At 44.8% G+C, this 22,864-nt stretch overlaps 1 protein-coding gene across 11 annotated transcripts in view; it reads right to left on the bottom strand.

Annotated features, from left to right (window-relative positions):
- AOAH (acyloxyacyl hydrolase) overlaps nucleotides 1-22,864 on the bottom strand; it is a 206,425-nt gene that overhangs the window by 112,624 nt on the left and 70,937 nt on the right. For all 11 annotated transcript variants that reach the window (XM_074035229.1, XM_065542124.2, XM_074035228.1 and 8 more), the window contains 3 exons: nucleotides 14,902-14,961; nucleotides 9,341-9,411; nucleotides 452-512 (listed from right to left, as the gene is read on the bottom strand). In XM_074035229.1, coding sequence (XP_073891330.1) covers nucleotides 452-512; nucleotides 9,341-9,411; nucleotides 14,902-14,961 — 192 coding nt within the window. The remainder of the gene's footprint in view (nucleotides 1-451; nucleotides 513-9,340; nucleotides 9,412-14,901; nucleotides 14,962-22,864) is intronic.

Here is a 22,864-nt window from a genome sequence, read left to right as displayed (position 1 = left end):
ACAAAATCCTTAAAAAATGTGAAATGGGTTGGGTGCAGTGGCTCATGCCTGTAATCCCAGCACTTTGGGAGGCTGAGGTGGATGGATCGCTTGAAGTCAGGAGTTTGAGACCAGCCTGGCCAACATGATGAAACTCTGACTTTACTAAAAATACAAAAATTGCCGAGGTGTGGTGGTGTGCGCCTGTAATCCCAGCTACTCTGGAGGCACGAGAAGCACTTGAAACCAGGAGGCAGAGGTTGTAGTGAGCAGAGAACATGCCACTGCACTCCAGTCTGGGGGACAGAGTGAGACTTGGTCTCCAAAAAGAAAAGAAATTGTGAAATGATGTGTTGTTCATCAAATTAATAATGCGTTCAAATGAAATTTAGTCCTGTCTTACTAAAGGAAATAAATTTGTAGGAAGCAATATGATGTTAGTGAACATCTGGTTATTCCTAAGAATACTTACTGGGAAAACGCTGTATTTGTCTGAATCTACGTCTTTGAATGGCACAGACTGTTCTATAGCTCTAGGAAAAAGAAAACAAAACAATCGGTGAGCTAAGAAAAAAAGTAACAATGTTGGTGAAAACAAATGGAGAGACATTTTCTGATACAGCTGTGTTGAGTCTGTGCCACAGAGGGCCATTCTAAACAGAAAATTAAGAGTCTGTGCGGTATCAGACAGAGCCAGCGAAACTTTGCCAGTCTCTGCTCTTTACCCAACAGAACTGTTTTCTCTCTGATATTAACTTGGCCTATACAAGGAAGTGAAATAATTGAAATGAAATTTTAAAGGGCAAGGGGTATTGATGTTGAGATTCCCAGGAAATATGAGACTGCACTTTGAGTTCAGTCAATGAATGAACTCAGCACTACAAATTGAATTTTTGCCATTTTGCACATTCTGTTATAGAAATCTTTTCTTAAAATTTTACTCCTTTCAATCACTTATCCTGAGAGTCTTGACCATTTAGCTGGTATTAGCTGGCAACTTTCACTCCCATTCATGAGTCTTGGAAACCAAGGACCCTGGTGTGATGACTAAATAAATTGATGCCAAAGTCACGGACATCCCATGAGGGAGGATTTCCCCTGTGGAATCCTCACTACCAGGCTTTTCCCAGCTTCTAAATGTCAAACACTGTCTTGGGTTTAGAAAATCACTTACAGAGTAGCAGAATGATATAGTCATATGTCAATGAGGCAGGAAAATAGGGTCCGGAGGCAGGAAACATAAGTCCGATTCACACTTCAGCAATAATAGGAAATAGCCTCTCCATAGGGCAACGCCGTAAATGACTTTGTAACTTGACTTCATCCTCTTCATTGACATAGGGCGTACCCCAAGTAGAGGATATTGAAACTCACAAAATCTCTGTAACTGGGTCTTTGAGCCCCTATTCTCAGGCCTACTTCTACACTGTGGAGAGAACTTTCATTTTCAATAAATCCCTTCATTCCTTCCTTGCTTTGTGTGCTTTGTCCAATTTGTTCAAGATGCCAAGAACCTGGACACGCTCCACCATTAATGGCAAGATGAGGCTTTCTGTGGAGCTGAGAATTTACAGTGAGTAACACAACCTTTTATAGGAATCACTAAATGGTCTTTTGAATAAAGAGCATCTCAACAGTTCTGAGAACCTCAAGGCAAATAAATGCAACCCGAGACCATGCAGAGCCTAACTGGCAGCCTGGAGCCTGTGTTATGAACTCTGGGATGGGACAGAAGATCAGCTTGCAGGCCTCTTTGGTCAAACACTGAAAGGCACTGTGCTGGTTATATTAGCCTCTATGGTTCTATAGCCTGTATTCTACTCTATACTTTTGGGTCTGGGAATTTTGCAAAATACACTTACCAGGTTCTCTTGGGAACTGCACCTGGCACTGGTGGAAAGAGAGAACAGGAGGAGGAGAGGAGAAGTTGTTTTCCCTGACTTTCTCTCTCTGGATGTTCCCTTCAGTGACTCCAGCTCTAGCCACAGTGGGCCCTCCCGAGGGTCCCAGCACCCGTGGGTGACCCCTCATCCATGGCTCCAGGACTGGCCCACATGGCCTCTTGTTTTGCCCCCAGCAACCCCACAGCATGTGGTCTCCCAAGCCTGAGAACACCAGCTCCTCCCTTTTGCTTCTTCTGTCCGCCTAGGGATACTGGCTGCCTCCTGCAGTCCTCATAGCTGGGTGGCCCAGCCTTCCCCCTTTTACTGTTTCAGGCTTTTTAGCACATTTTAAAGCTGGTAGCTTATATTAAATCCTCCTTGCACAGCTCTGTTTCCTGACTGGACCACTGAGAGGAGGGCCCTGGGATGAGTGAGTGCTGGTTATGGTACTCTGGAAAAGTAGGGAGTGTGGGGAGTCGATAGCCACTTGGTGGACCCAATGAAGAGGGAGCTGCAAGCTGATGTCTCATCACTAGTCCTTCCTACATCCCTGCCCTGGGGGACAGGGGAGGCTGGATCCCTGAAAGGACAAAGCAGCAGGCTCCCTCTTAGTGTCCCCGAGAGGAATTATCCTTTTGAATTCAAGTGCTCTTGCCAGATACTGAGTTGAGCATGGTGGTTCAGTAAAGACTCCAGAGTCAGTTGGAGTCGCTGCTCCATCCACCGCTTTCTCAGCAGCTCTGCAATTCTCAGAAGTTTATTTAACCTCCCTGAGCCTCATTTTTAAATCTGTAAAATGTGATCCTGCCAGCTCCCTCCCAGGGTTTATTGGGAGGATTAAGGGAAACCACATGAAAAGCCCCTGGTATTGGTTCTCACAAAGTGCTTGCAGCTGTGATTATGAGTGCCTGCTGTCCGAAAGAGGAAATTCACCTTCCCCTTCCATTTGGGGTGGGGTGGGGTGGGTTGAACAGGGCCAGAGAGAGAGCCACCCGCAGGAAATTAGAAAGGTTCTACTTGCTGACTCCACACATCCACACTTACAGAGTGAGTGAGAACCAGCCCTGGGGAAGGTGGAAGCTTATCCAGGAGCAATTCAGGTGTGGGCTGTAGCCAAATTCCACCCCCATGATCACCCACACCTTGATTTTCCCATGGTGGGAGCAGAGGGGAATGAAGCTTCCCCAGTGGGCTCAGAGGCTGTGACACTGCTTTCCCTCATGCAGGAGAGGAGCTAGGGCAAGATCATTCTTGAGATCCTTCCTGCTCTGATGCTCCAGGGTTTCTAGATCCACCCCATCCCTTGTCTACTCTGAGCTACGAATGGTTTTCTCTCATTTTAATTATCTGTCAAGAAATGCAGATAAAGCTTGGACCAAATGACATGCAGTCATCCAACATCAGTTGTGACTGTTGAGAATTTGGAAAAGGCTTTGAAGGTCACATTTTCTGTGAGATTAGGCAGTTTTCCCCATGTATGTATTTGGTCTCTTGGACAGCGTTTATTTTTCTAGTTGAGAAAAGGAAGATAAAGAAAGAGAGCAAGAGCAAGAGACAAAGACAGATCAACAGAGACAGACAGAGAGAGAGAGAGAGAGAGAGAGAGAGAGAGAGAGAGAGAGAGAGAGAGAGAGAGAGAGAGAAATGGCATAGACCCAAACAGCCATATTTTCAGCCTGAGAAAGAAAAAAGAGCTGGAGGAAAGGTCTCCTTTGGGCGTGCGCCAAAGCTATCCCCTCCCACCTTTGTTATCTTGGGGGTGAGAGTTTGTCCTTGAAAGAATGAACAAAGAGTGGTCTTTAGGATTGGAAAGCTGATTTATTAACATTTGTCTGCTTACTTTAAAGGCTCCAAGTGACTGACCAAAGCCATGCATTCTAGACATGAGTAGGTAGACTGAGTACTTAAAGTAGCATAAATTGCAACTTGTATAATCTCCACAATCCCTTCTTCATAGCCCACTAATCAAAATTATTTTCCACTTAGCAACAACTTCATTTGGTAGCAAAACTTGACCTGAACTGATACAGGGCAATTTGTAAACTTTGTTATACTTAGTGTGAAAATTCATATATTTCACTCTGAAATATAAATCTGATTGATCAAGAGGTGCCAGGGATAGCAGGTGGGTTATGGTATATGCACATTTATTACTTTACTAGAATATAAAAAATCTGAATTTCAAATCATATCTGGCTCCAAGGCGTTTTGTTTGTTCGTTTTTGTGTTTGTTTTTATAGAGATGGAGTCTTGCTCTGTTGCCCAGGCTGGTCTTTAGCTCCTGACCTTAAGTGATCGTCCCATTCTGGTCTCCCAAAATGCTGAGATTACAGGCATGAGCTAATGTGCCTGACAACTCCAAGGTTTTGGATAAGGCATTGTCGACTTTTACTACAAATTATTTCTGTAAAATTGCATCTGAACTTGATACCTTGCATATCCTTAGAAATATCTAGCTGTGTGTTGAAATGTTCATTCATTCATTCCTTCATTCCACAGGCATTTTGGGAGTCCCTGCTATGTGCTGGGAATCATATTAGATACCAGAGATGAGTACAAGACACAGTCCTACAGTTCCTGCACTTTAGGAACTTGACATGGACGAAGAAATTAATGCATCAAAAGATAACTATAGTCCTAGATGAAAAATGCTGTAAGAGCGTTGTGCATCTAGAGAGGAAAAAAACGTTTCTAACCCTATATAGTGGAAGAAGTGATCTTAAGGTGAAACCTAAAGGGTGTGACAGCATTTTCAAGGCAAGCAATTGGACTGAGGGCAGCGTAGTGGGAAGGAAAAGCCACGAGAATTCTTTCAACGTAGCTCCAGGTTCTGAAATTAGACTCCCTGGGTTTGAATCCCAGTTCTGCTGTCTCCTTGTCAGGTGACCTTACTCAAATCATTTAATCTTTTTGTGCCTCAGTTTTCTTATTTGTAAAATAGAATCAATATCATTAACGATTTCCTAGATATGGAGAGCACTCGAAAAAACAAAACAAAACACATGAGCTCTTACTATTAAGTGCAATAGGAACCCTGATTGCAAGGATGGCTCCTCGGGTGGGGCAGCAGGACTCCGGTGTCTGCTCTCATCATGGTTTGGTATCTAGAGACATCCCCATCCCAATCCATGGCCCCTCTTTGGATGTTCAGATTTCTGGCCACACGGCATTCTATTCAATGACCATGCAGTCTGGTGGTGCTCACTGCCCCTGCTCAATACCTGCCTGCCACCAGATATTAGGTGAGTGGGCTTGACCCGGGGAGCAATTATAACTGCGGCTGATTGTTATTAATGATGCAGTATTGAGCTATTCAAGTTCAATCTCCCTAAAACTATTTCATGAAACTGGGTCATTATGACAGAAGAAAAATGGTGAGAATGAATCTCCATGTGTGCCTGCCTCACATGGGTCTCAGGTAGCTCTCGAGGGCTGGGTGCGGGTTGGTTGCATCTGTGGGTGGATGTGTTATGTAGGTCTCTATCACTGAAATGAGAACAGAGAAGCCACGGAAGGGCACACCTGCCTATAGACGTGGCTCAGCTTGGAGGTGGGGGTGGGACTGAAGTGGGTGGAAGGAGCAGGGTATGGGAAAGGAGGAGGCTAAAAAAGGAAAAAAAAAATAGTGTTGAATTAACACAATCAACAGGGGATAGGATGGTTTGCACGTATTTATGTGAAATAATATGGAGGTTTCTGCATATAGACATTAAATAAAAAGAATAGATTTTTAAAAAGAGGGGATTCTCCTGACTTACCACTGTTGAAGTAAAATACAGGCAGTGTGTAGGCACTGTGTATCCTGATTAAAACAGAACACCAAAAAACTTGATCACCCCATGGTCATAGCCTGATAGCTACACATTTGTTTTCCTGGAAAAGTGGTGCTTTTCCTTCGTGTATTCCCTCATTTCTTCACTGAGCTCCTCCTGCTAAGAAATGGGATCCCTGCTCCCCAGGAGCTTGTGCGTGGTGTAGGAGACCAGCCAGGAAGAAGGGATTGAAGAATGGGATGAGGTGGAGCAGGCACTGGGGGTCTGGTGGCACCGAGGAGGAGCCAGGAGCACCCAGGAGGGCTGTGCAAGCGACTGAAAGTAGGCTGGGTGCTGGAACGTGTCCCTGGGGTGGGGACACCTCAAATGAATTTTGAAAGCATTAGACGGAGTGGGACAGTGGGCAGGGAGAGGCACTGGGCAGGTAAGGCATTCCTCCTGGGGGAATTTTATCAAAGGACTATGCCACAGAAGACATGCAGGTCTTGTCTCTACCACGTGAGGACTCCGTGCTAGTGGGTCAGGCATTTAAAACCTACTCGTTCCTCTAAAGCGTAGGGCTAAGAGTTGAGGGGGTCAATGGAAAGCAAACTGTTGGATTCAAAGGTCAGATTCATCCATTACCGGATCTGTGACCTTGCGCAAATGATTTTACCTCTTTAGAAAGGAGAAAATAATGGCGCTGACCTTCAATAGTTGGATTTACAACAGTTTTTGGTGCTTAGACAGCACCAGATAACTTTTAGTTATCAGTGTTATTACTGAACCACAGATGGCTTTGAAGAATATGTGAGACTGCATTTATACGTGTACGTGCTTTGTAAGTCATAAAGCACTGAACCAATTGTGACCAGCTGCATATGACACTTGAAACACAGTGATTTTCAGAAAGAAGGAAAACACAGTTTTTGCTTTTTCATAAAAGAATAATTTTCCCTTTCAAACTGGACCCAGAAAATCCTTGGCTACTGATGCTCTTGAATTCAATTTTTCAAAGGTGGTTCAATTGAAGAGTTGTCACTTTGACCCTGTTGGGTCCTGCTGGCCCACATCTAACACAGAAAATACAATAATGCATTCAGCAAGGAGGGGGCAGGGGTCTCGATTTAATGGGAACTAGGCATGATGACATGATTGGGGGCCTGGGGAGCTGGCCGCATCTCAACCTTCCAGCATCTTCTTTCATGTCTAATATCTTCCCCCTACTCCCCATGTCCTGATGCTCTCTGCATTCATCCCCAGTCATGAAAAGGGGTGTTGCTAGCATTTCCGGCACCTGCAATGGCACTTTGCGTAGCTGGCTCGCAGGGGCTTAAGCCAGCAGATTGACCAGGAAGAGTTTTTAACTGTTTAACTCTTGGATCGCTCTAAGAGGCTCCAAATGTGGGTCTGAATCATAGCTTCCTCCTGCCCCTGGATATTATTACAACAGATGAGAGCTGTTCAGTGGATTTAGTACTCATGAAGCTCATGAGATGAAGGATGGCAGAATGAGGAAAAGTGTCTTTGTTAGGGGTTGAATTGTGTTCATGAAAAAAACATGATGAAGTCCTAACCCCTGGTATCTGCGAATGTGACGTTATTTGGAAACAGGGTCTTTACAAGTGTAATCAAGTTAAGATGAGGGCATTAGGGCAGGCCCTCATCCAACATGACTGGTGTCCTTATAAAAGGAAATGACAGGCATCCAAGGAAGATGACCAGATATGAAGATGAAGCAGAGACTGGAGTGATGCAGCTGCAAGGCAAGGTATACCAAGGCCTCACAGCCACCATCGGAAGCTAGGGAGAGACAGAAAGGATCCAACTAGAATCTCAGAAGGAGCGTGGCCCTGCTGCCATTTTGACTCTGGACTTCTGACCTCCAGAACTGAGACAGAATTAATTTCTGTGGTTCTAAGCCACCCAGTTTGTGGTGTTGTGTTACCACAGATATAGGAAGCTATAGCTTCTCAGTCCAGGTGTGCAGCCTAACTCTCACCTCTGTGTGTTCTCAGCCATCCACAAGGCTAGGCTAGCACAGACTAAACTAATAGGAGCTCCTGCGGGAGAGGAAGAGTAAAAGAAGCAGGGACTGGGGCAGATGCTGTAGTTAAATAAATATCTCACGGCTAAAGAACATTATTCTGAGTCATTAAAGTATCACCTGTATGTGTAGCATTGGCAGTCTTGCACCTGTACTAGAAGGCAAGCATTGGGGTGGACATGGACACCTAGGAGTCTAAGTGTGGAGTCTAATGGCCTAAGAATTTCCTGGAAAATTTCCAGGAAAACACAGCACTCCCCCACCAGGTTTGGGGCAAAGGAATCTGGATTTTAAAACATTTCAAGATGATTCTGAGACATGGGCAGAATTTAGTTTACACTGTAATTTTAGATATGGGGAAGCTGAGGCTCAGAGACATTAAGTGGCCCAAGTTCTCAAAGTCAGCTCAAGAAGCAGCGTTGCAAAGGAGTCAAGAATATGTATATTCACAAAGAACACAGGAGATCAAGTGCACCTTGAGGTGTATCTTGGGTCCTCAGTGGCCCAGCAGAAGTTACTTCTTTAAGGCTCAGTTGCTTTCTCTGTGAAATGGGAATAATAATAACCCTTACCTCATTTTATTGTTATGAGAACTAAGTGAGGAAACATATCAGAAGTTCAGCACCTGGCACCTGGAACAGCACCCATACACCTGATAGCAGCAAAGCAGCAGTGGTCATACTAGAAGTAGCTTAGTGGGATTGGCTTGGTGGCTCACGCCTGTAATCCCAGCACTTTGGGAGGCTGAAGTGGGTGGATCATTTAAGGTCAGGAGTTCAAGACCAGCCTGGCCAAAGTGGTGAAACCCCGTCTCTATTAAAAATACAAAAAATTAGCTGGGCATGGTGGTGGGCGCCTGTAATCCCAGCTACTTGGGAGGCTGAGGCAGGAGAATCACTTGACCCAGGGAGGCGGAGGTTGCAGTGAGCCGTGATCACACCATTGCACTCCAGCCTGGGCAACAAGAGTGACACTCCGTCTCCAAAAATGAAAATAAAAATAAAAAAGAAGTAGCCTTAGTGAAAGGTAGATCCCATGCTATTTTGCCTCTGAGTCCAATGCCCTCTCAAGACATTGTTTCACCCTTTAGTGTTTTGAACAGCAGTTACTGTGATGTCTAGCATAACCCCAGACTCAAAGTGGAGCTGGAATATGGACAGGAGGGTGTGGGAATTCTGGACAGTGTCTCTGCACTCACAGTCATATTCCTATGTATCTGAGTCAGATTTTTAACGTAATAGTTTGGGCTCTGTGAAAACACAGTCCCTGTCCAGCGTTGTGAATGTCATGCACTAAAGATGCTCAGAGTCTTCTCCATGCCCAGTTGCACACCCTTGTCCGTAGCTCACACGGCAGGGAGGGGCTGTTTCCAGGTGTAGTGCAGTGGGCACCTCGCTGGCAGGCACTTGCCGGCAGTGAGCCTCACTGCGGGCTGCATTCTAGCCTGGAGGACAGATCAGCTTTGAGATGCAAAGATGCTGGCATTCAGTATATTTCCCAAACGATTTTGTTCAGAGCTCGTTTGTCTTCTGGTTTCTGTGCAATGTTTTGAGAAAGAAACACTTTAACCTTCAGGGATGCCTTTTAAGTGTGAAGATCATTTTAGTCATTAGAAAAAGGGGACAAGCAAAGATGTTATTACACACTAGTGCTCCGGAAGGTAGAAATTGTATACATACGATTTAATTTTCTGGCAGATCTTGGCCAAAATCGGGAGTGAACAAATGTCAGAACCACTTCTAGAATATCTCTGGGGAGACAAAAAGACAATAAAAAGAGAGTTGTTTAGTTTAAGGAGTGGTTCCCCAGCTCCTAAGGGCCCCTCTGTACTTGAGGTTTCTGGATCCTCCTTCCTCTAGAATCCAGCCTGTTTCACCTCTCTAAATTTACCTCTTGTTTCTGTCCCCACAATCCATATCCATGCCACTGCCTGTGCCTTTGCCCACCGGTCTCCTCAGCCCGAAGCCTTCCCTCCTTCTCTTCTCCCAGCCAGCTCTTCCCAGCTTCCCAGCCACCCTCAGTCTCCACCTTGTCCAAGGAGGGTCCGGCAACAGCATTCTTCTACCCAGGTGCTTTAAAAATAAAGAACATTTTCCAACAAAATAATTCCATCTCATTATGGAAATAAAAACTAAAAGGAGAGACCAATCTGGGGTCTGGGAGGAAGGAAGGTCCCTTCCCCTGCGGAGGAGAGAGGTGCACAGACCAAGCTCCTTACACTTCTTGAGCCATGGGGTTCTAGACAGTGATTTCTACGAGGCTCCAGATGTGGGCTACACTAAAAGCCCTGACATTTTACCAAACAGTGCTTTTAGAAAGATTGCAGTTTCCACAATGCTTTCCTCAAGTTAAAGAAAGAGAAGACAACAGGGTAGAAAAGTTAGGCACCAGCATTTATCAATGAAGGGAGAGAGACAGTGGATTCCTGCCAGCCCAGAGTCCTTCAAATGGCTATGAGGAGTGTTACGGGCATTGGTGGTGTTTGACCCTGGCAAGAGAGAATCAGCAACCATTTCAGAATATAAATGAGGTACTTAAGGATTTTTGAGATGCCTGCCCAGCTTTCTAGGAGGAGAAATAATCCTGACTGGTGGCCCAGCTCCATCTAAGACGTGGAGACAAAGAGGCCGTCCTTGTCCTCAGCTCACCATTGAGTGGAGGGCATGGGTGGAGGCCCCAGCCCTGGGCACACTCTGTGGGGTCTGCAGAGGCCAAGGCACTAGCAGGTGTCTCTAGGAACCTGGAAGAGGATGCAGATGACCCTGCAGTGAGGCAGGATAGAGGCAGGTGGGAAGGAAGAGAGACGGCCTGGCCTGAGGCTTTGTGACTCAGTGGGGGGCCACAGTCTTGCTAGAGATGCACATCCTTGCCTTCCACATCCCCATGTCAGGCCTGCCGAATCAAAAACCATGGGTGGGTCCTGGCAGCCTATGTCTTTGTAGCCCTCCAAGTCATTCTGGTGCCCACTAAGGCTTGACAACCACTGCTCTAGGTCTTTGTCACTCAACGTGTGATCACAGATGAGGAGCATTGATGCCACCCGGGAGCTTTCAGAGATGCAGAGTCTTGGACCTGGCTGCAGACCTACAGAATCAGAAGCTGCATTTTAACAAGGTCCCCAGGATGCACGCTAAAGCTGAAGTAGCCCGGCTCCCGGCAGAGGGAGCGCCTGAGCAGTGCTGTGGAGGCATGAGAAAGCTTGGTGTCTTAGAGGAACGCCAAATATTCCCACCTGGCAGGAGCATTGGAATGGCAGAACGCAGGGAACCGTGGAAGGAAGGAGACAGGATGGGGGCCTGGAATGCAGCACTACATGATACCCTGAGGACTGTGGGGAAGCCGCGGAGGTGTCAGGCAGAGGAATCACATTTGTGTTTCGGAAAGACGTCTTTAGGCATGGGGGGAGGGCCTGGAAGAGGATCATTGGAGATAAGAGACCCTAAGGCCCTATCTCACGGTTTCAAACCTCGGGGCTATTGCCATGTTGGGCCGATAACAATTTGGTCTTTGCTGTGCGGGCTGCCCTGTGCACTGTGAGATGCTGGGCAGCATCTCTGGCCTGTGACCCCCAGATACCCGCTGCACAAATCTGCCTCCAGACATTGCCAAATCTGCCTCCAGACACTGCCAAATGTCCCCAGGGTGGGAGCAAGGGGCAATATTGCCACCGATTGGGAAGCACTGATGGGAAACAGGGTGGAGGAGGGTGATGGTGCGAAGAAGGGGTGGTTAGAAAGGTGACTCCAGAGACTTAGTAGCTGACTGAGATCAGGATTGTGGACACACTGCAAAACAAGCATCAGCATAAGTTTCTACCACAACATTGACGGCGCTTTGGAAGTACAGACCCTATCTGAGATCCAGAGTCCAAAGTCAGTTTGCATTTGAATGTTTGAGGTTCTTTTAACATTCAGTTTAGACTGAAGGCCTTGATCTAATTCTCCTAACAACAATCTAGATTTTAACACTGATGATAACCAACATATTACAAATTGATATGAACAGTTTTATAATTGCTACACAAAAGGTGCAATAGAATAAAACTATATAATTGCACAGCTGTTTGCTGTCAAAATTCAGCCTGACGGCTACAGCTGTCTTTGCCATTCATTGCGTAGAAATTGGGGTTAGGAAGTGGGTGGCAGATGATGTAGGGGACCCTAGAACTCCTCCTGGTTAGACGGAGGTTTTGATTATCTGGTCTTTTCATTACATAGTATGGGAAAGACCACCCTTCTTCTTCTTTTTTTTTTTTTTGAGACGGAGTCTCACGCTGTTGCCCAGGCTGGAGTGCAGTGGCGCGATCTCGCCTCACTGCAAGCTCCGCCTCCTGGGTTCACGCCATTCTCCTGCCTCAGCCTCCTGAGTAGCTGGGACTACAGGCGCCCGCCACCGCGCCCGGCTAATTTTCGAGACCACAGTGAAACCCCGTCTCTACTAAAAAACACCCTTCTTCTTTTACAATTTACTTGCAAAGAGAACTGAGATGGGTGCCGAGCAACAATGTATGAGTCTTGCTTGCCTATTTGCCAGACTCCTCCTTTCTGAACTTTGCTAGATAGAGACAAAATGTGGGCTGTTATTAACTCAGCAATATATTTAAAATATTGCAACTGGCTGCATCTAATCCCATCTAAAATGAGAGTCTCAAATCAGGGCTGTCCCTGGGGACAGGAGTCATGCAGCATCTTTGCTTTGCAATCTATTTAACCAGCTTCCTGAGCTTCTCCATGCACCACGATGTCAAATGAATGCAGAACAACAAACCGGGGTTGAATAAAGAAAAATGGGCTGAATGGGGTAAACGGAAGCTCAAAGTGGGAGAGTCATCACTCTTCTGTACATAACCAAGCTGAAACTGAATTTCTGTGTGGCAAAGTGCTTTTCAACCCTTGTGGTGTACTGTATTACCTGGATTTAATTGGTCTGGGGTGGGGTTTGGACCTCAGCGATTTTTAGAGGCTTCCCAGATGATTCTATTGAGCAGGTGAGTTTGTGATCAGGGCTGTCATTTATAGTTGCACAGGTTGTCCACTGTACGATTCCAACATCCACACAGCCTGTGATATGAATGGTGCTCCCCAAAGTTTAGTACTAAGGAGGCCTTGTTGAAAGCTACTGGACTACTTGAAAGGGTACTGAATGTGGGGAGAGCTAGCTCTAGATTTAAATGTGGGGTTTCTCACCTACTAGCTATGTGGGATGAGCACATAACTCAACCTACCTGAGACTCAATATTCTCATCTGTAAAATGGGACTGATGACAAAAATACTCTATCTACTTTGTAGAAGTGAGAATTAAATGATTCCATAACTCAGGTCCTCTTAGATGCTCAATGCTCTGCCAAATCCATGAAAAGTTCCCTCTAGGAGCCTCTAAGGGCCTCACTGAGATCCAGGCTTTCTCTGGAATGTTTCATTTCCTTCAATAATGCATAACTGTTTTCAGGTCTGAATTCTCACCGACTGATAGGCTGTGCTGAAATGATATGTAACCTACTGAGTTCAGCCTTCTGTGCCCCGGCCAGGTCTGCAGTTACATCAGCCATCACAGTGAAATGAATTACTCTCTAAGCAGTTTTTTCAGAGACACTTATTTGCATTTTCTTTTTATTTTTTCCTTGATAGCTGTAATCTGGAGAGCAAATAAATTGGTGGAGGTTTCAGAAGAGTATTTTTATTGTTGAATTGTTCAGTAGAATTTTTTTTTCACTTCTCACAAGTAATTATTGGAATCCTGCCCCGTGAATTATGCTTGCAATTCTGGTGACAGAAGTAAAAAATTGTAAAATTCTAATTAGAAGTTAATGCCGAGGCAATTTTTGCTAGTGAAGTAAACAATGCCTGGAGAATACGTTTTTAGGGGTGTGTTGAGAAGACTACAATACCAATTGTATTGGTCTCCATTTCTGCTTAGAGTTCTGAAGGGGTGGTCAAGAGTTTCCTGTGGTCTTTTAATATCTTATTCAACAACTTAAGCAAATTAGCTAAATGGGCTACTGTTGGCCCTTAATTATTCACTGAATTAAATAATGATTGGCAATGCAGACATTGTGATTGATTAATCAATTATGTAGAAATGCCTACATATTGCCTGTCACTTAACATGTATTTATTGGCCTTGTTCATCAAAACCCATATGCCCTCCATGAGCAGAGTTGTCAGATAAAATACTACACTAGATATACTAAAACACTATTCGTTGTTTATCTGAAATTCAAATTTAACTGGGCATCCCATATTTTTACTCTCGAAATCTGGCAAGCCTAACCATGAGGGATTTTCCTCCCTTTTATTTCTATGTTGCCAAATCAATAATACCTCAAATGCAGTGTATCAAGGTGAATGATGAGCTAGCCAGCAGGGATAAGCCAAGGACGAGGTCTATGCCCTCCCATTGCTGATGGATGCTTCCTTACTGCCAGTATCTTTGGCATTGAGGATAATGTCGTACTTTAATGATCTACTTTTCTGCTTCCTTTTCAAATGGGGCTGATTTGCAACCACAGCCTAAGTCAAATACGTAAGCCTGTGAGAACTGATCTGAAATAAACATTCTATCTGTTGAACCAGAGTGTTATTACACAGAGGACAAATTAAGGAAGCATGAATAAAAATTGTGATAACTTTAACTCACAATTATTGAGGACTTGGTAAGTCCTAGGCAAGATCCCAGATGCTCTCTGAACTCTCAACTCTATCAGTGCCAACACTGGAGGACAATATTATCATCCCTGTCTTACAGACAAGAAAACTGGGGCTCAGTGAAGTTGAGCACCGTGCTTAAGGTCACATTTTTAGAAAGTGGAGGAGCAGGAGGATACAGCTTCCTCCAACATGGTCTACTGGAAAGCAGCAGTTCTCAAATGCGGGTGATTTTGCTTTCCAGGGGACATTTAGCAATGCTGGGAGGCATTTTTGGTTGTTGTGACTGGGGAGGGGTGGATGGTGGTGCTGCTGGCATCTAGTAGGTAGAGGCCAGGGTTGCTGCTGAACACCCTACAAAGCCCAGGACAGCCTGCACAACAAACGATTATCCTGTCCCAGATGTCAGCAGTGCTGAGGCTGAAAAACCATGCTGTCGTGTGAAGGCAGGAAACACAAGTGGAAGCAGCTTGTAGCTATGGCACGTCGCGGGCTTATATCCAGAGTAGTCCTTGCCTTTGGAATGTGAAAGCCGGGGCCAGTGAGAGACGGCATGCCAAGGAAAAGGCTGGCGTTCTACCCACTGAGTGCTTACCAGAATTGGGGACTTCTTGACAATTCGTCTTGCCTTCTCTAGTGTAAATTTCCATGTCTCCTATAAAAGCAAAGTTAGACAACATTACAATTCATGTTTGATCGTTTCTTCCTACATCTTTCCTAAAATTAGGATATTTAAAGTCCATAAGTTTTCAATAAATGAACCACTCCATAAATTTGTAATGAAATAATTCACAAGAAGGCAATTTCACGTTAATAGCTCTTTTTATTTTGGACTTTGCTTTGTGTCAGATGCAGTGCTAAGTACTTTGGGAACATTATCTTATTTACTCTTCAAACAGCCCTGCGAGATACGACCATTTCATAGATGAGGAAACTGAGATGCGGAAAAGCTAAGAGATCTCATAGCTAGGTTCTGAATGGCAGAGAGGCAATCTGAACCTCTGCTTCCTGACCCTTCTGCTACGCTGATCTCCATAAGCAACTTATCGTGGTGTCTAAAACGCCCCCAGCAGGAGACTGTCAATAGCCTACTTGCGTGTCTTGTGCTTTAGCAGTGAAGAATGGCTGATCATTGCTGTGCAAGCTAACACCTCATCTCTCAGTTACCTCCTCTTCCCCTGGTTGGAGATTCCCTGTCCTCTTTCAACCATTTTGAGAGCGTCTAAGTGCATCTTCCAAGTGTACACACATTGCAGATATAAAGACTTAGCTCATTACTACCAGTGATGATTGCTGTGAAACTCCAAAGAACACTGTGTTGGCCTATTTGTGGAGGGGTTGGGGAAGAGTAACCCTGAGGTGGGTGGGGAGGAGGAGGGTTTGCTCTCAGCACTGCTTCCCAGAGCTTTCAAAACCAACTGAATGTGCATATCCTGCCCCTGCCAAATCCCTCCTGGGCCTGCCACCTGTACAGCCCTAAAGTAATCTGCTCAACAATTGGAAAGCTCTGTCCGCTGGCTGCTAAGAGTGAGTGTTGATGACTCAAGAGGAAAACATGCTCTTTAGGTGAGTTTGGTTGCCAGGATGCCCTGCTACGGTGTATGTTTCTTAAAATATTGAAAGGCTAGTGTGCCAGTTGGTGAACAGCTGTGTCCCGAAGCCCCTGAGGGTCCTCCACTCTTGCTCTGACCGCCCAGCCTCTTCCTTGGACTCCCCCAGGCCTCCTTGTGATCCGTCAGCTATGGGGCCACTGTGATAGTCCCACCCAGTGGGCATCTGCAGGCTGTGCTCCAACTGCACCCAGTATCCATTCGGATTAGTTGGCAGCAGGCCAAAAGGGCTGGTCCCAATCTTCACTTTTGAAACATGACATCTTTAATAGAAAAGCTGCTTAGGGAATGGCCCCCTTCAAAAAGTGACCTCATTAAATGCACTTTTGGCCTTTTCTGAAAATTCTAGCAAACCCTAAAATTCTCCTACTGTATAAATTAAGAATCTCTGGCATAGTCAGTGTAACAGACAACAGATTTTCATGCAAACTATTCTTATGGTGCCCCTTGTGGCTACTTTTATCAGCAAAGAGCTGTGCCCCTGCTTCTCTGTCTCAGAAATATTCCTTTGCATTCTCAGGCCTACTTTAAAATCTTCAGAGCCTTGCACAGTCCTTGATGCATAGTAGGTGCTCAGCAAACATGGAAATAAAAGGAAAAGAAGATAGTTGTGATATTATGTTAAACAAGGAAACTAGGCTACCAGATTTTATGCACATAGGAAAAAACCTTGCAAAGGAATATGTTATAATAATGATGGGTGATAACTTTTTCCTTTTTGCCCTTTTCTGGTTTTCTAACTTTTAAACAATGAATACCACTTCAGCAATAAATGCTTTCAAAAAAGAGCTCAATTCATGTTGTCTTGTTTTTTGTAGAAGAAAATGATGTGCTTGGTGCACTGATATGCAAGTGAAGGCCCTGGGGATCTGGCGGTGAACCCCACAGTGAATGACATAGACATCTCTTCCCTCCCAGAGCTTTCTCCCTGGCAAGGGGACTGACCTTGAGCAAGTACAGTAAACAGAAGTAGATGAAGCAGAGAGAGGGCTGAATCCCTTTGAGAGAACCAATCTGATTTTAACCAAGCTCAGTTCTCTGGGGCTCAATGTTTGCTGGGAGGTAATGACAAGCTATGAAAACAGGGTGTGGCAAGTGCTGCAGCAGAGGCTGTGCTCAGGTGGGATGGGTGGCTTGTGTGTCCTCCCGGGAGGTCTAGAGCAGGTTCATCTGGATGTAGCTGAGTCCCCGATATTGGTGCATACAGGGGTGGCAGCAGGGATCCAGGGCTGAGGCTGCAAGGAAATGCACTGGCTTTTGCCAAGGAGGGGAGTCGAAGCACCCAAGAGTGGGAACAGAGTCCTGATCCCAGATGGACATCAACACTCACCCGTTTACTCAGAACCCACTTCCAAATTCCAGTCACAATAACTGCTAGGAAAATCTAAGTTTCTGCTGGAAATTGGGGAAGTGTAGGACCCACAACTAGAAAATTAGAAGCATTTCTGTAAGATGCAGTTTGGGTAACATCAAACTGAAGCAAAGAAGGAGCAGTCAGGCTTTTATCACACTCAAAGGTGAAGGCTCCATGGAGAGTGAGGGAAGGGCCCCTAGGGTAGAATCCTACCAGCACCCTTGAGGCTGGGGCAACAGGGGTTCAGCCAGCATAGACAGAATGGCTGTGTGTAGAGTGCAAGTTTAGGTGTAACAAAGATGTGGAGGCGTGCCCTCGGACCCAGGGTTGTCTGTAGCCTTTGTCGCAGCGGCACTCACCACTGCCCCTTGGTAGAGGCTGTCCGCATGTTTAGGGATGGCAACCTGGTGATGACGGTGACAGACTTGTCCTGCAGCTGCATTTGCATGTACTCTACCTAAGATTCAGAAAATGGCAATTGACTCTACCCAACAATAAAGTGAATACTGGAGGGAAGCTCCAGAAGCCACCACTGGCTCCCTCTCTGGGCATCACCCAAGGCTGGAGAAGGGCCCCAGCCTGGCCAACTTGAAGCTGCTGCAGTGGGGTAGACAACAGCCTGCAGGAAGCTTATGGCCTTGAGTCGGTGGGGCAGGGTGAGTAAGTCAGAGATTCCAGGCTCGGAATAGCTGTGCACAGGAGCCAAGGGGGCACAGGTGCAAAGGATGATGGTTTACATCACCCTCAGGGGTTGAGAAAGATTCTCAGGGGACCTGCAGCTTGAGCTAAGCTCCTACTCAAATCCCTCTCCACCCCTAGAAAGTATACACCCTCCCTACTTTACAGCACAGTCCACCCAGAGGTCAAGTACCTCACCTGATCACACAGGTAGGGGCAGACTAGAGGGAGGTCTGCCCGGGAATGAGGCCCAGAGCTTTCAGTCTTCCAAACTCATGCACAGCTTTCTCATTTACAGTGTGACAGATGGTAACAAAAATGGAGTTTCTGGCCTTCAAAAATGGCATCCCAGGAATTCACCTGGGAACTGCCATTCTAGAAGCACCCCCCTCCACCCCCTTTGGATAATTTCCCAGCTGCAGCACTGATGTCTTGTTCCCCCAATGACTCTGAGAGCTCCTGGGCAGGGGCTTGGGGCTCTGGGCTATAATTTTTGATTTCCCTTAACATCTTCAATAACATTGAGCCCAGGGCATGTAGGCAACAAGTGCCTGTTGACTTAAATTCACAAAATTATGAAAATGAAAAGGACTAAAGAGAGACTAAGAAAAGGCTGTATTTTTCAGATATTTTCTTTGAAAGCTCATTACAAGGGTTGCTTCTTCCTGAAGCCTTATCAGCTTTCCTAGTTTTCGGGTTGAGCTTTCCTCTTCTGTTTACTTTACATTCCACATTATAATACACTCCCATGCTTACATTTCACATTCCCCCACTAAACCTCGAGCTCTAGGTAGGTGAGGATGGTAACAGTTGCCTTTATGCAACCCCCGGACCCCCTGCACTGCCTACTTTTGCACCTGCCATGCTACCTTAGAAGAAGTAACATCGACTGAACAGAGGAATTAGAAAATTTGAAAAATACAGCCCTTTCCCAGTCTCTGTTTAGTCCTTGATCATCAGCGCACACAGTAGTATACAGCCATGGTGGCTCACTAAAACACTTCTGTCTAGAATGATTTAAGCGTCTACCCAAACCAAAGCCAGCCCAAAGTCTTCAGACAAGAGGAGAGGCTTGGAGACTACTGACTGCTATTGTGGGTTAGATTTTGAATTGTCTCACCTAAATTCATATCTGAGATGATAACCCTGCAGAAGCTGAGAATGTGGCCTTATTTGGAAAAAGAGTCATTGCAGGTGTAATTATTAAGTTGATGCAAAAGTAATTGCAGTTTTGCTGTTAAAAGCAAAGGAAGAGAAAAAGACACATAGAGGGAAGATGATGTGAAGATAGAGGGAGAATGTTCTCTATAAGAAATATCAAAAATTTCCAGCAAACCAGCAGAGCTAAGAGAAAAAGGCATAGAACAGATTTTCTCTCACAGATGTCAGAAGCTAAACCTACTGATTTCTTGATCTTGAACTTCAGCCTCCATAACTGTCAGACAATTGCTTTCTGTTGTTCAAGCAACCCAGTTTGTGGTCACAGGCCCACAGACTCACACAACTTCTCTTGCTCTCCAGGGTGATTTTGTTCTTGACCTTGAGCTAAGAGCAATTTGGATGATGAAAGAGCAAGGGCCAAGTGCTCATCACCATCAGTATTTTGGGCAAAGTGGTGCCGTTAGGATTTGTACTCTGCCAGGCATAAGCCACATGGGAGCCCAAGAAAAAGAAAGAAAGTACTGTGGTCTGATTTAACCATCTGGATGTGAGCAAAGCATCCGTCTTCAGCAGAAACTTTAAATACTGGTCTCTATTGCTATTTCCTATTTAAAATGATTTTGGACCATAGAGTGTTTGTGGGTTCAAACCCTGGCTTCATTAGTTACTAGTTGTAGGACCTTGGGCAAGTTACTTAAGCACTCTGAGCCTCAGTTTCTTCATCTGTAAAATGGAGATAATAGTATTGTGAGGATTGACCAAGATTGTACTTAAAATAGTGTCTTGCATATTAGTAAGTATGACATTAGTATTAACAATAATTCGTGTTTTTATTTTGGTTTGTAATGTCACCAATACACAACTGGAAAGAGTATAATAATTGCAACATCAACCTACAGAAATGTATGCTTTTTTCAAGGATCCTGAAAATTGTCCTGAGAAGAAAGTATTACTCTTCCTGTTTTACAGATGAGAAAACTGAGGCTCAAAGAAATGACACAATTTAACCAGGCCAGTCTGCAGGCACAGCTGAGATTAGCACTCTAGTTTCTAGACTCCAGCGCCTTTCCCACCACTGAAACATTGTTTTCCCAGAGTGAAGTAAGCCTGAAATTTTAACATAAGCAAGAAAATACGATCGATGAGTTTTCACCAGGGCTTGGGGAATGGCAAGTGTTGCTCCCATGGAGTGAGGACGGTTTAATGCAAAAGGTCAGATACTGAGGTGGAGAGGACTGGCTCTGGGTGTCAAAAAGCCACGCACCTGGGTGGAAATTCGTGCAACGCAGGTACAAGCATGGTGGCAGGTAAGAAAGCAGAAAAAAGTATTCTTCCAGTCAGTCATTACATTGTGCAGTTGTTCATTCTATTCATTTATTTTACAAATATTTACTTAGTGTTTATGTTTGATATGGTTTGGATTTGTATCCCTGCCCAAATCTCATGTCGAATTGTAACCCACAATATTGGAGGAGCGGCCTGGTGGGAGGTGATTGGATCATGGGGGTGGATTTCCCCCTTGCTCTTCTCATGACAGTGGGTGAGTTCTCATGAGATCTGGTTGTTTAAAAGGGTGTAGCATTCGCTTTGCTCTCTCTTCCTCCTGCTCTTGCCATGTAAGAGGTGCCTGCCTCCCCTTTGCCTTCTGCCATGATTGTAAGTTTCCTGAGGCCTCCCCAGCCATGCTTCCTGTACCAGCCTGCAGAACTATGAGCCAATTAAACCTCTTTTCTTTATAAATTACCCAGTTTCAAGTATCTCTTTATAGAAGTGCAAGAATGGACTAATACAATGTTGTGCCATGAATTACATGCTGGGGACATAGTAGGGAAAGAGACATCAAGGCTGTTACAATGTAGGAGAGAAGATTGACAGTAAACACTGTAATTAGAAAACAGTTTAGAAAGTAGTTGCTATTCTCCCTCTTTTATAGATGTGGTAAACTGATGCTTAGAGTAGGTAAATAACTCCCCCAAAGGCACAGAGCCAATGAGTGGCACAGTCCAGATCCACTTCAGACCCACTTGGCACAAAGTCCATGCTTTTTCACTCTGCTCTGGGAGATGTTAAAAGGTGTGCTAAAAAAGAAACATTTTTTTTTTTAAAGTTTAAAAATGTTTGGGAAATCTGAGAATGAATTCCTACCTTGAGAAAGACAACACCATGCATTCCTATATTCAAGGTTTTGGGCCGCTTTGTGGGAATAAATATCATTTAGATTGGGCATTTCCTAAACATTCAAAAGTCCATTCAGCTGTATTAACTACAATGGTAAACATTCAAAGATGATAGCGAACAGGGGATCCTCAGGGACACAACAGAATGTCCTGAGACATTTTTAGCGTATTAGTGAATTGCACAGGACACATTCAGTAATTGGGCTTTCTAAGGTTCTGTGATGTTAAAGAATTGAATTCTGGTACACGTAGCAAGGAAAGAAAAATAGTGTTTTTAGACATGAGTTTCTACAGTGAACAATTTTGAGTGATCAAGTTCTCTGTTATCAATTATAGCATCAGAAGATTTGAAAAGTACAAAACGTGCCTTTGTTCACTTCACACGTTTGACAGCAGTGACAGATTCTCACAAAGGAGAAAGCCCCTGGGAAGTAAAATTATGATTTGAAACGGGCGTTTTTTATTGTCAAAGAGCATGCATGAATGAGGGGGGAGGTGGGAGGTGGGGGAGACTGCTCATCTACCCCAGATCTCTTCTAAAAGTTTATTAGGATGGGTTGTTCCTCACACCCAAATTCACTGGTATAAATTGATTTTTAAAATGGAGCAAGATTTGAAAGATGAGATCCTCCAGGGACTTTACTGGCCACTGGAGGAGGGAAGTGCATAAATAATTACAGCATGAGGCAGAGTCTGTGCCCTCCACCCCAATCAAATTCTTGGGTTGAAACCTTAATCTCCCTATGATGGTGTTTAGAGGTGGGGCCTTTGGGTAGTGATTAGGTCATGAGGCTGGAGCCTTCACCATGGGAGGAGTGCCCTTATGAGAAGAGGCTAGAGAGAGCCAACTCTCTTTCCTCCATGTTAGAACAAAGCGGTCTGCAGCCAAGAAGAAGTCCCTTGCCAGAACCTGACACTGTTGGCACCGTGATCTTGGACTTCCAGCTTCCAGAACTGTGAAAATACATTTCTGTTGTTTGTAAGGCACACAGTCTAGGGTACTTTGTTAGAACAGCCCTGACTAAGACAGGCAGATCAGAAAGAGCCAACAGAGAGGTACAGAAAAGGGCTTCAAGGCAATTTCTATTCAGTAGGAAGACAAAGGCAAGAAGTTCCACTGCTTATGGGTTTTTAACAAATAGTGGCATGTCTAGCCTTTGAGTGGAATTTGTAGGTCTGTTATTATATCTGCATTCTACTGCATCCTACAGTGGCGATTTTCCAACACTCAGGATTTAGCTCTATCAAAGCCCAATTTGGTTTTTAGGTTCTGACATTTTCCAGCTCCAATGGGCATTTATGACTTTAAATTATATGCAAGAAATGAAGTCTGTTGACGTCATTTTCTTCTTCCAGGGGTGGAAAAAAAACGGTAAAAGTAAAAGAAAAAAGCCATTACTTTTAAATGCATCCCCTTTTATCATTGAATATCTCTTCTTCATATATATTTTACCCTTAGCTAAATTTTCTTCTTTCCTGCTTCTAGGCTAATTATGCATTGTATAGCTTTTAGTATCATCAAAGTATTTAATCACACTCTTGCTATTGCTTCTTATTCTCCAGGCAATACCTTTCTTA

This window comes from Macaca fascicularis, chromosome 3 (assembly GCF_037993035.2).
Source record: "Macaca fascicularis isolate 582-1 chromosome 3, T2T-MFA8v1.1".
Taxonomy (NCBI): Eukaryota; Metazoa; Chordata; class Mammalia; order Primates; family Cercopithecidae; genus Macaca; species Macaca fascicularis.
The sequence above is the reverse complement of the archived record's forward strand: the minus strand, read 5'-3'. Positions and strand labels throughout refer to the sequence as shown.